Source organism: Oncorhynchus mykiss, chromosome 28, assembly GCF_013265735.2.
Source record: "Oncorhynchus mykiss isolate Arlee chromosome 28, USDA_OmykA_1.1, whole genome shotgun sequence".
NCBI classification, from domain to species: Eukaryota; Metazoa; Chordata; class Actinopteri; order Salmoniformes; family Salmonidae; genus Oncorhynchus; species Oncorhynchus mykiss.
The window spans coordinates 20,960,045-20,979,218 of record NC_048592.1 but is presented as its reverse complement, the minus strand read 5'-3'; the positions used below and the strand labels follow the sequence as shown (position 1 = coordinate 20,979,218).

The following is a 19,174-nucleotide window of genomic DNA, read 5'->3' as shown; positions in this document are numbered from 1 at the left end:
GCGTATATTATAATGTGATATGCGTATATTATAATGTGCCATGCGTATATTATAATGTGATATGTGTATATTATAATGTGATATGTGTATATTATAATGTGATATGTGTATATTATAATGTGATATGTGTATATTATAATGCCATGTTGGGCTCTTTATGTGGAGATGTAATGATTTACATCATAGTGTTTTTTAAACGTGCCAGTGACTGTACTGGGAGATTTGGCGTGTTTAACACTGAGGGGACACTGCTCCAGGAGTGACAGCAAGCAGCTAGGTATACAGTCAAGAGAACCCAATTTAAGTCTCTTATATAAAAGTGCTGGAAATTCAATTGCATTCGAGCCCTTGGTGGGTGCAGGTTTAATCGAATTAGGCAAGACTCCAAAACAGAAAACAGCTTCCAGCTCTCAAAATAATTTCCTCCTTCCCCGTCCTCGCCATACCCTACGCCCATGCCGCCTTGTTCTACACTGGGGATGCCAACCCCCCTAGTCCCCTGGTCCCCTTCCACCCTAATCTCCTCTATATCAGTGAGGATGAACCAGACCGTATTCTAATCAAATGACACCAATATCAGCTTAACACACAATAGCAGTTTATCTGGATGGTATTGGTAAGATCCATAAGCCTTGCAATTTCCCAATTCCCAACACGAAGGACATGTAATTCTATCTATTTCACTTCTATCTACGCTAGAAATCTACATGCATCTCTCTGGTTCTACATGACCAGCAGAAACACAGGCAGCATTAGCTGGGCTGACGTTTACAGGATCTCAAAAACACCAACGCGACTTAAACAAGACTCCTATAAGAAGTAATCCTTTATGAGAAATGCTATTTCTTTCATCTCTCTCTCTCTTTCCATCCCTCTCTCTCTCTTCTTCCCTCCTTCTCTCTCCCTCTCGTTCTTCTTGCTGGGTGTCCCCCTCCCTGCTCCTCCGGTGGTGTTTTTATCGGATCAGTCTCAGTTCGCCGCTCTTGTCTCTCATGTGTTCGATCAAGGGTGGTTCGATCTCTCCTTATGCACAGTGCGCCTGTCGCGCTCTAGCCCTCCCAATGAGAGAGACAGAGAGAGGAAAAGGGAGAGGAAGAGTGAGAAAGATAGTGAGAAAGCACAGCGACTCTCAGTGTGCAATTACCCGCCACCATAATGAGGGCTCGGTCTCTTTCTCCTGAGAGACTGACTCCCACTTTCTCTCTCTCTCGCTCTCTCTCTCCCACCAATCTGTCACAAGATCAGATGGATCCTGTTGACGTGTGTAGGACTTGTTAGTGCTTGTGCAGAGAGAGAGGGTGGGGGTGGGGGGTTATCCCCCCTCCTGTTAGAGACATGCCTCCTGCCAAAGTTTGGAAAGCTGGGTAATCCCCTGTTCATTTGCCACACTGGCTGGGTGAGTGCAGTGGTATGATGAATGCTGATGACAGGACTGTACCCCATCTTGCTGCGAGTCACTTCCCAAGTAATCAGATTAAAACAGTGAGCCAAATGGCCTCTGCTCATTGGAGAATGCTAATGTCCCAGAGCTTGTGGGAGTTGGAGTGAGACAGGGACAGGAAAGGACATGGGGGGAAGGCAGGAAGAAGGGACCAGAAAATCAGTGTTGTGCACTGTAGGGGTGACAGAGAACATAATCGGGGAGGGAATTGTGTGTGTGTGTGTGTGTGTGTGTGTGTGTGTGTGTGTGTGTGTGTGTGTGTGTGTGAGCGTGAGCGCGTGAGCTCAAACATGAGCGTGTGTGTATGCGTTCGCCACAGACCACAGCGAGAGGGGAGGACAGTGTGTGAGTGAGTTTAAGGCTGAGTGGGCCTATGGAAATGTCTTTGGTTTTCACAGGCTGCTACTGTATTTTGGAGTTAAGGTTCACAGGGTGGATTACTGCCAGTTATATTACTGGACTCCCTCTCAGCAGCATACTTATTCTTCTGAGCATGCCCTGGCATCATTTGATATTTTCCCAAATTCTTTCACTTGCACTTACCCAAGAGAAACTTCCATGTAATTTATGAATCAAATCTGTGGAGTTCATCTGTGTGTGGGGCTCACTTCCTGAACATCCCTCTGTACTTTAATGCACTTCATAGATAGCAACGTATGGATGCTGCTGTCTCTATAGCAACACAGCACACCGTATGTGTTGTTTTTAGGTACCTTTTTTCTTGTAAACTAATATCAAAAGCGTATTGTATGTGAGGCATGATTTAATAGTTGAATTAGTGGTTACCTTTACATGAGTTTTATGTTTCATAATATACAGATACATGTACTCACAGCGTTCGATGCGGTCCTCTGGGCTCGATGACGTCTCGCGGTCGGACAACAGGCCGGACACTGCAAAAATCTTTTTCCCAGCATCCTCCACTGCCTTAAGGGCGCTTGGGGAGCTGGAGGGGATCTGTCCCCCCCCAAAGTCATACTCTTTACCCTCAGCGTCCGTGTAGCGCAGGTGGGGAGAGGCGTCTGCATCCAGGCAGCCTTTGAGGCGCTTGGCTGGGGTGAAGGCAGACTGGTAGCCCCCTGCCCCGTCACGGTCGTCTGGAGGGGAGGCGAAGGGTCGGAAGGCCCCCACCCCGCTGTGGTTCAGCATGCTGATGGGGGAGCAGTCCAGGTTTGGGGGGGCAAACTGGTGATGCAGGTGCAGCAGGGAGGAGGGGAAGTCCCGGTTGGGGAAGCCCCCGGGAACGGCTCCCTGACGGTGGTACATGGAGGCGAAGGTGTAGGAGCCGTTGTTGAAGGGCAGGTGCATGTCCTTCTCCCCCATGGAGACAGGCACGCCGAAGGGGCGGGGCTGCTGGCAGGGGATGGAGGCGTCGCGGCTGGCCTCGGCGGTGGAAGCCAGCACCATCAGGGCCGGGGATGCCAGAGGGTTGGGAAGGTAAGAGGACGACTCCATCTTGAAAGCGGCCCGGTGCAGGTCCATCCTGGTACCTGAGGAGTGGGGTTCCTGGGCCCAGAGGAGGGGCTGAGAGAAGAAGGAGTGGGGCGGGGTGTCCGGGCTGCGGGAGGCGGCTCTGGACACGCAGGTCAGGGGAAGGTGGGTCCTCACGGAAGGGTCCAGTCTCACTGCGGGTTCATCCTCCTCAGGTCACCGTCTGTAACAGGACACACAAGAAGCGAAGTTTTCATTCAGCATCAGCCATAAAACTATTAAAAATAACATGACAGAGCCTCTTTGAAGAAGTCACAAACTTTCCCTCAGAGAGAGATCTGAGGTTGGATCACATCGATTTAAGCGGATTATTTCCCCATCTCTCCATCTCTCCCTCCCCTGCCTGCAGCTGGACCAGAACCGTCTGTCACAGATAAGGGCAGGGCTCGTCAATCTGATAAGGCTGGGCCTGCTCATGTGAACACTCGTCCCTGGTCCCCAGGCTGCCTACTCCAATGGGATTGTGATAGTGATATCATATCAGGCTGCCATCTGCACAGCCAGGAAATTTGACTGAATGAATAAATTAGCTGCACTTAACCTCTTGACCTCTGGAGCAGTGAAACAGACTGAGACTCTCAGGAGGATTAAATGGTCAGATTGAACAAAGTGTGTGATTTTTTTTATCCCAAAGTGTACTTAGAAGGTGGTCCTATGTATGGGTATAACGTGTACATTTTAAGAGCTCAAAAGAAGTGCCCATCATCTATTAAAATCAACCACAAAACTGAAGTTACAAATTCAGTATTTTATGCATATCTACTTCATAAATCTATATTTTAAAATAATATTCCATGTACCTTTACATTGATGTCATACACAGAAAATGTTGAAGTTAGATATGCTATCATACATTCACCATTGATTTATCTAAATCCTCTCAAATGTTGAACCAATTTATGTGGATAAGGTCAAACCTACAGCATCATGTACATAGCTCTTCAAAGCCACACAGAATATCTGCCCACATCAAAGACTCTCCACGGGAATTAGCTGAGAAATATTTTATATACATCAGCTGTCCTGAACACTCATTCAAATCAATTTAAAACCTGATCTGAGCTTTGACACACTGCACACACAGCCTCTCTCCGAAATAATCTATTTACATTACATTTACATTACCACACAGGCTACGTCCCAAACCGCGCCCTATTCCCTACATGGTGCCCCTATGGGGCTCTGGACAAAAGTAGTGCACTATATAGGGAACAGGGTGCCATTTGGGACGTAGCCATACAGTAGATGTCAGGGGAATGTCTGTTGAAAATGGGTTATACTATACTATAGTACACTACAGCGCTCCGGTCTGGCCAGACGCCCAAGCATCACATTACACTCTGTCTTTCCCCCTAATCTATCCAGGAAAAAGCACCTTGAAATGGTACCAATAACAATACCCTATCTGTAACAAAAGGCCCTATCCATGCCCCCTTTCATCATAGTCTTCCCTGCGTATCAGATCTCTTCTCTGGGATAACCTCTAAACAATGACTCCATGTAGGTGTTGACAGCCAGGTAACACAGTGACAAATACCTGGATACTTGAGCTGTATTATCGTTACCATCAGCGTGCAGAGCTGTGGACTCCGTGTGAAACTGACAATTCAATAAAAGGACACAGGATATCCCCTTATGCCGAAAGCATAAGTAGGCTGAGTGTTGTACCGATGTGCTAATCATTTCTCTCTTCTCCAGCAGACGAGGGAGCAGAGCCGAAGTCGCCTGGTGCGGGAGCTACAGGAACAAATCTTGTGCTCCCAGGGCGCTTGAGTCAGCCCTTTGGGCTGGAGTCTGACACACACTGACACACACACACACTCCTCTGCTCCGCTCCACTCCACACCACGCAGAGTTGTCGGGAAACTGACACCGAAGGGAGGCCTTAAACTGTTTTCTATCTCATTACTGCATGCTCGTCTTATAATATACTACATCTTTTTAAATGATAAGACTGAATAATAAAAGTTCAGCCAAAGTTGAGAATCAGTGTGATCTCAACTGAAGATCTATTATCCTTATCACTAATGATAAACAATCATTGGAATAACATTGGAACGACATTGGAACAACATTGGAACATTGGAATAACCTATAATAGATGTATATACAGTAGATGTCAGTTAGAATCTACTGAAAATAGCTCATAAATATTTACTGACAGGGTTTATCTGCATTTTATTATTGAACGTCATAGATAGAATATTTCCATATTGTCATAACTTGATTACTCTCGGTAGACTGATGCAGCTGTCAGTGAAATATTAAATACAACACATTATTGTATTTTAAGTGACAATGTCATGATGTCTTGAGAAATTGCAACGTCAACAACAATGAAGTGTAATATAATTCCTGTCAGAAAGGCACTGATGTAAAATAAGATATAGGTCTCTGTAAAGGTAAATAGTTGGGATGTCAAACCTATTTTCCATCTGGTTGTTTTAGGAGAGAAACGCACATAAATCCAATTTAGATATAAACATACACTGTCAACTCTGACTGATGGCCAAGTATTGGAGCCCCAAACAGCTAAAGTTTCCTTAGAGAGCGTCATTCAGACCACAGCTCCTGTGCTTTCCTTGTCTGTCAGTACATTTAGAGATTGTTGACAACAGTGAAAGTGCCACTCTTACATTTTATTACAGGACATGGCAGACAGTGTCATTCAACCCCTTCTGGAGCACACACACACACACACACACACACACACACACACACACATACATACACACACACATACACACACATACACACACACACACACACACACACACACACATACACACACACACACACACACATACACACACACACACACACACACACACATACACACACACATTGACACACACACACACACACACGCACATAGACACACACACACACACACACACACACACACACACACACACACACACACATACACACACACACACATAGACACACACACACACACACATTAACACACACATAGACACACGCACATAGACACACACGCGCGCACACACACACACACATGTACACACACACACACGCGCACACACACACACACACATTTACACACACACACACACGCACATAGACACACACGCACACACACGCACATAGACACACACACACACGCACACACACACACGCACACACACACACACACACACACACACACACATAGACACACACACACTTGTGCGCATAGGCATATTATCTATGGAGAGGGCATATTTAGACAATTTGCAAGTTGATGTTGTGGTAATTCGGTAGATGATTTGAACAAGTAGATCTCTAATTATCTCCGAACTTCTAAAAAGGGAAGTGTACCTACAGAGCCTCTTGTTTAAAAAAACAGCATCTTAATCAGCTATTCAATTCAAATGCATCAGCCTACTTCCTACAATTCAAGAAAATTGAAATACAGAGTTCCAACCCTATTTCTGCCCATTATTTCATCAACTAAAGAAACATCACTGTAACACCGTAGATAACTTCCAAAATCCACAACAAGTTCCAAAAAAGATAATTTCTCAAAATGTGAAATTAAAATAGATTGTAGATAATATTTGAACGAGACACATTTACAAGTGTATGTACATGTACAGTAGAACTGCTCTACCAAATCTGGCAACTCTATGAAACATTACTATTACTATGAAACATTACTATTACTATAAAACATTACTATGAAACATTACTATTACTATGAAACATTACTATGAAACATTACTATTACTATGAAACATTACTTTACTATGAAACATTACTATGAAACATTACTATTACCATGAAACATTACTATTACTATGAAACATGACTATTACTATGAAACATTACTATTACTATGACACATTATTATTACTATGAAACATTACTATGAAACATTACTATTACTATGAAACATTACTATTACTATGAAACATTACTATTACTATGAAACATTACTATGAAACATTACTATTACTATGAAACATTACTATTACTATGAAACATTACTATGAAACATTACTATTACTATGAAATATTACTATTACTATGAAACATTACTATGAAACATTACTATTACTATGAAACATTACTATGAAATATTACTATTACTATGAAACATTACTATTACTACGAAACATTACTATTACTATGAAACATTACTATTACTATGAAACATTGCTATGAAACATTACTATGAAACATTACTATGAAACATGACTATGGAACATTACTATTACTATGAAACTACTATGAAACATTAATATTACTATGAAACATCACTGTGAAACATTACTATGAAACATTACTATGAAATATTAATATTATTCTGAAACATCACTATGAAACATTACTATGAAACATTACTATCACTATGGAACATTACTATGAAACATTACTATTACTATGAAACATTACTATTACTATGAAACATTACTATGAAACAATACTATTACTATGAAACATTACTATGAGACATTACTATTACTATGAAACATTACTATGAAACATTACTATTACTATGAAACATTACTATGAAACATTACTATTACTGTGAAACTTTACTATGAAAAATTGCTATTACTGTGAAACATTACTATGAAAAATTACTATTACTATGAAACATTACAATTACTATGAAACATTACTATTACTATGAAACACTACTGTGAAACATTACTATTACCGTGAAACATTACTATTAATATGAAACATTACTATGAAACATTACTATTACTATGAAACATTAATATAAAACATTACTATGAAACATTACTATTACTATGAAACATTAATATGAAACATTACTATGAAACATTACTATTACTATGAAACATTACTAAGAAAAATTACCATGAAACATTACTATGAAACATTACTATTACTATGAAACATTACTATTACTATGAAACATTACTATTACTATGAAACATTACTATTAATATGAAACATTTGTATTACTATGAAACATTACTATGAAACATTACTATTACTATGAAACATTACTATGAAACATTACTATTACTATGAAACATTAATATGAAACATTACTATGAAACATTACTATTACTATGAAACATTACTAAGAAACATTACCATGAAACATTACTATGAAACATTACTATTACTATGAAACATTACTATTACTATGAAACAATACTATTACTATGAAACATTACTATGAAACATTACTATTACTATGAAACATTACTATGAAACATTACTATTACTATGAAACATTACTATGAAACATTACTATTACTGTGAAACATTACTATGAAAACGTACTATTACTATGAAACATTACTATTACTATGAAACAATACTATTACTATGAAACATTACTATGAAACATTACTATTACTATGAAACATTACTATGAAACATTACTATTACTATGAAACATTACTATGAAACATTACTATTACTATGAAACATTACTATGAAACATTACTATTACTGTGAAACATTACTATGAAACATTACTATTACTATGAAACATTACTATGAAACATTACTATTACTATGAAACATTACTATTACTATGAAACATTACTATGAAATATTACTATTACTATGAAACATTACTATTACTATGAAACATTACTATGAAACATTACTATTACTATGAAACATTAATATGAAACATTACTATGAAACATTACTATTACTATGGAACATTACTATTACTATGAAACAATACTATTACTATGAAACATTACTATGAAACATTACTATTACTATGAAACATTACTATGAAACATTACTATTACTATGAAACATTACTATGAAACATTACTATTACTATGAAACATTACTATGAAACATTACTATTACTGTGAAACATTACTATGAAACATTACTATTACTATGAAACATTACTATGAAACATTACTATTACTATGAAACATTACTATGAAACATTACTATTACTATGAAACATTACTATGAAATATTACTATTACTATGAAACATTACTATTACTATGAAACATTACTATGAAACATTACTATTACTATGAAACATTAATATGAAACATTACTATGAAACATTACTATTACTATGGAACATTACTAAGAAACATTACCATGAAACATTACTATGAAACATTACCATTACTATGAAACATTACTACTACTATGAAACATTACTAAGAAACATTACCATGAAACATTACTATGAAACATTACTATTACTATGAAACATTACTATTACTATGAAACATTACAATGAAACATTACTATTGCTATGAAACATTACTACGAAGCATTACTATGAAACATTACCATTACTATGAAACACTACTATGAAACATTACCATTACTATGAAACATCACTATGGAACATTACTATTACTCTGAAACATTACTATGAAACATTAGTAGTACTATGAAACATTACTATGAAACATAAATATTAATATGAAACATTACTATGGAACATTACTATTACTGTGAAAAATTACTATGAGACATTACTATTACTATGAAACATTACTATGAAACATTACTATTACTATGAAACATTACTATGAAACATTACTATTACTATGAAACATTACTATTACTATGAAACATTGCTATGAAACATTACTATGAAACCTTACTATGAAACATTACTATGAAACATTACTACGAAACATTACTATGAAACATGACTATGAAACATTACTATGACTATCCAACATTACTATGAAACATTACTATGAAACATTACTATTACTATGAAACATCACTATGGAACATTACTATTACTATGAAACATTATTATGAAACATTACTATTACTATGAAACATTACTATAAAACATCACTTTGGAACATTACTATTACTATGAAACATTAATATTACTATGAAACATCACTATGAAACATTACTATGAAACATTACTATTACTATGAAACATTACTGTGAAACATTACTATTACTATGAAACATTACTTTGAAACATCACTATGAAACATTAATATTACTATGAAACATCACTATGAAACAATAATATTACTATGAAGCATTACTATTACTATGAAGCATTACTATTACTATGAAGCATTACTATTACTATGAAACATTACTATTACTATGAAACATTACTATTACTATGAAACATTACTATTACTATGAAGCATTACTATTACTATGAAACATTACTATTACTATGAAACCTTACTATTACTATGAAACATTACTATGAAACATTACTTTGAAACATTACTATTACTATGAAACATTACTATTACTATGAAACATTACTATTACTATGAAACATTACTATGAAACATTACTATGAAACATTACTTTGAAACATTACTATTACTATGAAACATTACTATGAAACATTACTATTACTATGAAATATTACTATTACTATGAAACATTACTATTACTATGAAACATTACTATTACTATGAAACATTACTATTACTATGAAACATTACCATGAAACAATACTATTACTATGAAGCATTACTATTACTATGAAGCATTACTATTACTATGAAACATTACTATTACTATGAAACATTACTATGAAACATTACTTTGAAACATTACTATTACTATGAAACATTACTATGAAACATTACTATTACTATGAAACATTACTATTACTATGAAACATTACTATGAAACATTACTATTACTATGAAACATTACTTTGAAACATCACTATGAAATATTACTATTACTATGAAACATCACTATTACTATTAAACTTTACTATGAAACATTAGTATTACTATGAAACATCACTATGAAACATCACTATTACTATTAAACTTTACTATGAAACATTACTATGAAACATAAGAGGTGTTTATTCACTTCTCATCTTCATGTGATTCTACTGCACATAGGGAGAAGATGTTGGCACATTTCAGAGCAGCTAATTACATTGTTTCACTTCCAAAACAATCCCTTGTCGTTTTATAGGCACCTAAAAACCACTCAGTCTAAATGGGACAAAACCTCTTGACATTAACGAAGATATTTTTTATACGAGACTTCACTTAAAATGGTAAAAACCCAATCATATAGGTAAAAGTCTAATAGATTTTAGCCGCTTGAAACAAGGAGTGTGGCATCAAATATTTGCTGTTGTGACACAGACAGGCAGAGGCAACTGTCTGTGTGGTGGATGGGCTGGCCAGGTGTGTTCGCGACAGGCAGAGTCAACTGTCTGTGTGGTGGATGGGCTGGCCAAGTGTGTTCGCGACAGGCAGAGTCAACTGTCTGTGTGGTGGATGGGCTGGCCAAGTGTGTTCGCGACAGGCAAAGTCAACTGTCTGTGTGGTGGATGGGCTGGCCGGGTGTGTTCGCGACAGGCAGAGTCAACTGTCTGTGTAGTGGATGGGCTGGCTGGGTGTGTTCGCGACAGGCAGAGTCAACTGTCTGTGTGGTGGATGGGCTGGCCGGGTGTGTTCGCGACAGGCAGAGTCAACTGTTTGTGTGGTGGATGGGCTGGCCGGGTGTGTTCGCGTCCCAGCGGAAAGCTCACTCAGTATTCTAGACAGCCAGTTGTGGCTGATGTCCGAAGGACAGTCAATACTATTGAAATAGAGTCATTGATGTGTGCCTCTGTGACTCTGTACACACTGTCGTAGCTCAAATGTTCCTTCTGAATCAAAATCACCTGCTCACTCGCCAATATGAAATCTATATAGATAGTATTTCAATCAAATGTACCAACAGCAGCTGCTGTTTCTCCACCGAATATGCTGCAGTGCTGACAAATATGAAAGTAAGATTTAATATCAGAGCCGGCGCTCAGTGAAGGATACAATAATGCCACTTGGGCATATTCAGCTGCAAAATCAATAAGGATTGGACAAGCTGTGCCACACTGCTCGAATGGCAGTTCACTAACAACCAATACATTCCACTGGAGTGTATGACACAGAGTGGTGTAGGCCTAATCAGTCTTTTCAAAATCTTTACGAGATGTCTTTCACCCACAAATCCAAGCACTCTCTTTCCTTTTGTGTATATTTGAACCATTGGCTTGGTGTGTGACCAACCCAAAGTGACATTCAGGTCGAACTGCCAAAAGGAGAAGGGAGTTTACTTTCTAAATAAGCCTTTGTGAGCTAAAAGGACAGCGAAACACATTGATTCAGACAAAATCATTTTTTCATGTTTCCTGACCTGCCTAGGCTATTCATTTCAGGGGCCGATGGACTGTTTGCCACACACAACCCACCTGAACCAACTAATTCCTTGTTAAGCCCAGATTATTTGCAAGGTGTCGTGTCTGGCTCCCAGGGCGCCAAAGCCAGCAGTGGACTACAAAGAGAACCCCACTCTCTCTTTCTGTCTCTCACCCCTGACCATCTCACTCACTGAAGCCGTGCAATCTCTTTGTAAATAGTGAGAGAAAGTGAGAGAGGGAGAAAAAGAGAGAGGGATGGGGGGAAAGAGAGAGGGAGGGAGAGAGAGAGAGAGAGAGAGAGAGAGAGAGAGAGAGAGAGAGAGCATAGGGCTTGGGCTGAGCCTGGGGACAGTGAGCCCTGGATTGGACTGAGGAATGAGGACACCACTGGCCTACCTGGCCAGTCACTGGATGTTCAATAACATACAGTGAGCAGCCCAGTGATGGCCTGCCCCAAAGTCTTCTTATGACAACTTGTTGGCCAGCTCAACATATAAAACACCACACAATAACTCAGCCAACACGGCAGGCTTCTCATTACAGGAGCAGTGCCATGAAACTGAAGTTTAGAAGACTTCACAGAAGTCTTTACACAAGTAACTACGCTTTCATAATTCATGAATATGTGTGTGTGTGTGTGTGTGTGTGTGTGTGTGTGTGTGTGTGTGTGTGTGTGTGTGTGTGTGTGTGTGCGTGCGTGCGTGCGTGCGTGCGTGCGTGCGTGTGTTAATCAGCCATATCGGAACAAGTGCCTTTCCACTCCCAAGCCATGACTGTAGGAAGATAATAAGTACACAAAGATATCTGTCTACAATCGATTGAAGCAAATGCACTGATAATGCCTTCTGGGCAGGATGTGAAAATTAACTTATTTCCAAGCTCTGAAATTTACATCCAGATCATTGACAAATGGTGAAATCTGAGAAAGAAAATATCTGATAACTATATTGTACAAACCTCATCACATTAGACAGCCTAACTCCGAACTGTCTCCTGTTCTCAATGTCTCTCACGATATAGCACTGCTATACAATTCAGTCAAACCGTTGCAAACGGCTATTGGAAATATCTAGCAATATGCTACTAAATGGAAACAAGCAACATTAATCAAAATGGAACATTATTCAATATAGTTTGCAATTATTTGTCAATAAAAATGCATTATTTTATAACATCATAATAGTAATATCCTACACATGTGTACATTGGAAAAAACAATAAAAGTACATTTTCCTGCATATATAACTAGTTCCAGAGCTACACAGTCGTTGCTATTAAGTATTGGAGACTCTGATTTGTACACTCAGTTCAAAAAGCACTCGTGACAGAAAGCAACAAAATACAATAATAAAGAGAAAAGAATATTGAAGTTAAGTCCCTGACAGACATAAAACGCAAATAGCTATATCCACAAGACTGACCAAAACTTTGGTCAAATCACCCCCCAAAAAATGAAGGGAACATTTTTTAAACTAAGGCTAGTCGCAACGCGATGCAAATATTGCCATGTAACGGATGACTGAAAACAATATAGGCATACACACAGGAAATAATAAAACCGATAAATTGTATGATTATTCAGATTGAATATCGCAATATGAAACGAATTAGCCACTACAATGTTCTCATCGTGGTTGTACAGCCCGAGCGCACAACAAAGAAAACCAGACAACCTTATTTGAAACAGCATTTCAAGTAATATTTGCACTGTCCAAAAAAATAATTAGGAAACAGAATCAGCTAAACGACGGGGGAAGTGAAGTGGTCAGAATATTGTAATATGAATGAAGGGGAAACGTCTCCCCTTGATTAAACATTCCACACAAGGCATTGACTAACCTACAAATATTCAAAATAATGAATGCATATCAAAAACTAATCTAAGATGCATACAGTGAAACCGTGAGTGCATGTGCGAGATATTTATCCTAAACGCATATGTTCAAACACTTGTTATTTACCGTTTATTTCAATTACCATACCATGCCACCATCTGCATGGCAAATTAGCATCCAGTCAAGTGTTTATTAGCAAAACAAAATATAAACTTTAGTAGGGACGTGATGGCGGGGATGTGGTGGGGGGGACCATTCTGCTTTTGATAAAGAACGAGGAATTAGTAGCCTAGCCTATATATCGATAGGATTTAATAGACCAAGGGTCATCAAGACGATGCGATAGAGTAATCCATAGTTAATTTACTATCTATGTCATCTGGGTTTGTGTAAGTCTGGACCAAACGGAGGATCAGTAGCGTATCAAGTTACGATATTTAATGCATATCATGACGTTAATAATTCCCTATTGATCAAATATGAAGAGTAGCCTAATTTGAGTAAATATTCGATTCTTTCTCCTTTCCTTCGCAATAGTTCAGCTCTCGAACCACACAGAGAAGAAGAAGCTCTCCTATTTGCTAACAGTGTTTCATTCCGCCTGCTTGCTCTCCGGTTTTTTAATTCCAAACAGCGTTCAAATCCAGATTAAAATAACTCTAGCTATTGATCCGTGCTCTGGATTCGACATTAATTTTAGTTCAGTTCTCACTTTGCAAGAGGATCAATGGGAAGCAATAACAGCTGACATCGCTGCTGAAAGGGATAGAAAAGAAGGACTGGGGGGGAAATCGAAACGCTAACAAATAAATAATGTGTTACTTTTCTTCCGACATCGACTTAGATTTTTTGCTTGACTCTTCCCAGGCCACAGTGAAGAGACGCAAAGCAAAGACGGAGTAGACAATCATTTCAATAGGCTACGTGGAAAATTAATCTATATTCTATGCGTACATGAAGTTGATTAATTCACATAACATTGTCCTTTAGCAACAAGAACTAAATAGCCTAAAAATAAGGATAACAATCCCAACAGGTGTAATATCGGTTCAAAACTGGACTTGTTAAAGATATTTTTCATAACCTCATTCTTCTCTACAAATTATTGCGCTGTGAAAAGATCAGGTGTCTATTTCACCTGCTACTCAATGATTTTAGAATAACCAAAATATCCTTATTCGTCTGCAGAGCACACAAATTGATATTTAGAGGTTCATCACAAAACAGGCGTACCATCTAAATGATGATGTATCAATTAGCCTAAGATACTAAACCATATGCCAAAACCTAACTTTTTACTTGTTGAAAACCTACCATGATTAGAGAAATAATCAGACGCAGAAATAGGCCTACTGCGAAAAAATTAAACGCATGTCAGAGAGCATGTTAGGCCTAGCACTTCCTTTTTGATGTCCATAATTCAAGTGAACATAGGCTAATAGAAAAATAAGAAGTTTGAAAAAAGTGTGAGACTATGCTGATAAACTATGCTGATAAATCAACCGAAGCATGAAAGTGTGTTTTAGTGGAAAATAAAACGGGTGAGTAAGCCTATAGGAATACATTAGGCAATAATAATTTAACCGTTCTTTTCACGTCATGTTTGTGAAATAAGAATGTTAAAGTTTTCAAAAATCGAAATAGCCAATTATAGCCTACACACTTAGACTATATCAATTAGGCCAATATAATGTCATAAACAATATGGAAACGTTTGTCTGCGTCGACTGGTGGATATGACTCTCATAGGACTCTAATCTTTCCAGTTGACAAAAAAAAAGATCAATTGCATCCCTCCGTTATAACAGCTATAAAGATGATTTGGCATGTCAACATACACAGACAATTTATTATATTTTGAAAGCAAACATTTTAGATTAAAAGGATCACGGATGAAAAATATAGGCTAGGCTACTGTTGAAAGACACAAGGCACCTTGCTAACCTTGTTCCCTTTTAGCTTACATTTTATTTAAAAAGTTGTACAATTATTATATAATATCTAAAACGTTATATTATAAGATGATTGAAAAATTATAAAACGTTTTATTAAGTCAAATTAGATTGATATTTTATAAACTGCTCATGAAAGTTAAAGGTTGTTTTCTTTCTTTCCAAAACTATTATTTCTATGTTTATTTTCTTGAAGAAAAGCCGCATCGTCAACTGTTTATCGTTAGAGAGCGAGCTGCACTTGATCGATATCATATTTTGTGTATTCATCAACTGTGAATTAACCTAAACGCCTTACGCTTTGGAGCAACTCGTTTACAACTCGTCGGTTAAGCGGAAACCTTCCAGTTTGTAGCCAGTCATTTGGGGCAGGATGTAAATTGTAGTGGTCTGTAGTAAACAGGTGTTTCCCTATTCTTTCTCTCGGCTCCCTCTCAGAATACTTCTCCGCTAGTTTTCGATTTCAGGATTTTTTTCTTTCCGAGGATTAAAGTGAACATAATTGATGCTTAACGGAACCTTAGTCAACACGTAGGCTACCTGCTCTCTCTCTCTAAATATATTCATGTACGCTCTCTCTCTCTTTCTCTCTCTCTCTCTCTCTCTTTCTCTCTCTTTCTAACACAGAGAGAGAGAGAGAGAGAGAGAGAGAGAGAGAGAAAGAGAGAGAGAGAGAGACAGAGAGAGAGAGAGAGAGAGAGAGAGAGAGGGAGAGGGAGAGGGAGAGAGAGAGAGAGAGAGAGAGAGAGAAAACATTATGTTACCAAGTTTAGAGAAAAGGCTAAATTCATCTATTAACTAATATACTTCACTAACATTTTAATCCACGGTTTAGATTATGTTAAAATATTACTTTTCCAAATAGCAAAGGTTTAGCAAAACAATGGTGAGAGATGTGTTCATTGTGAATGGTGCTGTGCAGACAGTGTTAGGGCCACTGTTCGGTCATTAACTTAAAGCATGGCTTTGTTTAGTTTAATAAGCATTAAAGGCTACGATAGATAATGGGTGTTTTTAAAATAGTCAAAGGCAAGTATGGTTATAATCACCTTATTACACGGAAGCTTAATTGGGGTTTTGTACAAAGACATCAAAACGTTGACTTTTAATCTGTGACGAGTCATATTTCTCCACGGTATTCGTTGGATGACTAAAAGTAGTTCACGCGCATTAGATGGAACAATGTTGTAACATCTTGGACATGTTCCCCACTGTAGGCCTTGACTAAGGTAGCGGACACAACTACTCCGAAATTTCAACTACTGATAGGCCTACCTCGATTTAAAGTAAAACTATAGGTGTTGACTATATGGAGGTTATATGTCAGGTGATTTGTCCTTTCCACAAGTGATGATACATTTTCCGACAGTAGGACCGCATAAAAACAACGTTCAAAACATGAGGTAAAAATTACAACTCAGGACCAAAGCAAGAGATACAGTTTAACAGTTACCCTGACTTTGAAACGTGTGGAAACGCTCCTAATGATTCAAACCAACGGGTTCAGAAGTTAGAATGCAACGCATTTTTGGGGAAAAAGTAGGGTAGCCTAACACATGCATCACATGGGCTGATGATAAAAATCCCAAACGCTAGTCTTATTAAGAAAGATATGCAATTCTCAATGACTGTAAACAAGATTCACATTTCAAGAGGCAGAGTTGACGAACACACAATCAGTAAGTACTACGACAATTAATACATGAGTTCACGCTTAAAATAGTCGGATAGCCTACAGCCAGATTCGTGGTGCGTTAAAAGTTGGACGACAACAAAATCCCGAAAGGTAAAAGAGTAGAACACAACGCAATCACAGTCTAAACATTCGGAGTACTTACGTTGTTCTAAACAATCCCTTTGAAGGTCGTAGATTTCGTTTATCCTCAAAACCGAAACTTTTCAATTGCAGGCTGGCGAAAGCACCGGAGATAACGGAGTCGCATGGAAAGGAAAGTAGGCTAGTTAACACCTCGTTGCAAGGTTGCTGTGTGGCGAGGCAGGCTGTGCCAGCTCTTGTGTTCAGAGTGGTATCAGTTGCATGTATCGCTGAGAGAGGGAATATGCGTGGAGTCTAGGAATAACGAGGAAAAAGCAGAGATTGAATCTAAGGTAGATGTGTCGCTCGCAAACAGTGTTTTAGGTGCAGTGCTGCCGCTCAGCGCTGGGTTTGCTCAATGACTGACATTCTCTCCTTTCCACTTTCCCCCATTCGCAGTTCCCCAGCCCCCTCTCTCCGTCCGTCTTCCCCAGGGTGGGTTTTAGTGAGCTTTGTGAACAGTGAATGAATTATCTTCTGTCTTCGCTGTATAAGAGACCAGTGGAAATGAAGTCCACTTCTAAACAAAAGGTACATCAAAAATGCATATTATTTCCAATCAAAGATATGATTACGCACAACGCACGCGTTACAGTAGCCGTGAAATGACAAAGTTCCATACGTGGTGACCTCTCAAAACAAGCTGCTTATGCAAAGCAATTAATTAGCCTACTGTGTTAAATAGAAATGAAAAGGTGTTGAAACTGTCAGGGCCAGTTTTAAATGTATGAAAAGCAACAACTAGTTTGCTCCGTCCAGCACAGGACACAAAATACCCCCACATTCCCAAGAAAGCATTTAAACCAAAATATATACTTTTTTATTTTGTATTTTGTAGCAAGACTTTACATTGTTCTTAGTGACCATAATGACTTTTCTAAGTGTGCAACCCATACTATGTTGCTCATAGAGATTTTTTTGATCATCTATTGTGGGTTTCCTACAAAACGTAGGAAAACACTTGCATTGGTCTTGCCTGCCTTTTCCAGTCTATGGACCGTTCAGATATTGTCCACCTGCTGGAAAGATATTGAATTGCATGTATAGTCCATCAAATAGGAGGGGAATATTACTGTAAATAATATCACATACCTTACATAAAAATATTCTTATTAGACTATGCTATAAAGTAGATGTACAATACAGTGTTTAAAGTGTATTTCGATGGTGAATTGAACTCTTATTTTGCTGAATTACTTTAAATTTGAGTGTCAAAATGAACCTCAAATGAAGATTTCATTTATGCGAAGACTAGTCTCATTTCACAGCCACTGTGCCAAGGCTATCTGTGACAGTAAATTCCCTAACGTGGGAAACGTGGGAGGGGGATTCAGTAGTATCCCTGCATATGGGCTGCATGCATACACATTATCACTTAGTTGTGTTGCTAATGATGTCTATTTGAGTGTGACTAGAGGGAAGGAGGAAGAGGCCTGTCTGTGTCCCAGGTCTCTCTCAATTCAAAATCAAATACCACAGCTCAACCTCTAATGTTTCTAAATGGTCTGGTGTG

The 19,174-nt window shown here is 38.1% G+C and overlaps 1 protein-coding gene across 4 annotated transcripts in view; it reads right to left on the bottom strand.

Moving 5' to 3' along the window:
• The window catches only part of LOC110508723 (E3 ubiquitin-protein ligase RNF220), a 191,776-nt gene extending 173,721 nt beyond the window's left edge, over nucleotides 1-18,055 (bottom strand). For 2 of the 4 annotated variants that reach the window (XM_036967079.1, XM_036967083.1), the window contains exons 1-2: nucleotides 17,684-18,054; nucleotides 2,275-3,095 (exon numbers count right to left, since the gene is read on the bottom strand). In XM_036967079.1, the coding sequence (XP_036822974.1) occupies nucleotides 2,275-2,923 (649 nt within the window). In that variant the 5' untranslated portion in view covers nucleotides 2,924-3,095; nucleotides 17,684-18,054. Of the gene's footprint in view, nucleotides 1-2,274; nucleotides 3,096-17,683 lie in introns of all 4 variants that reach the window. The other 2 variants (XM_036967080.1, XM_036967082.1) reach the window with 2 other exon arrangements.
• Nucleotides 18,056-19,174: the final 1,119 nt, after the last annotated feature.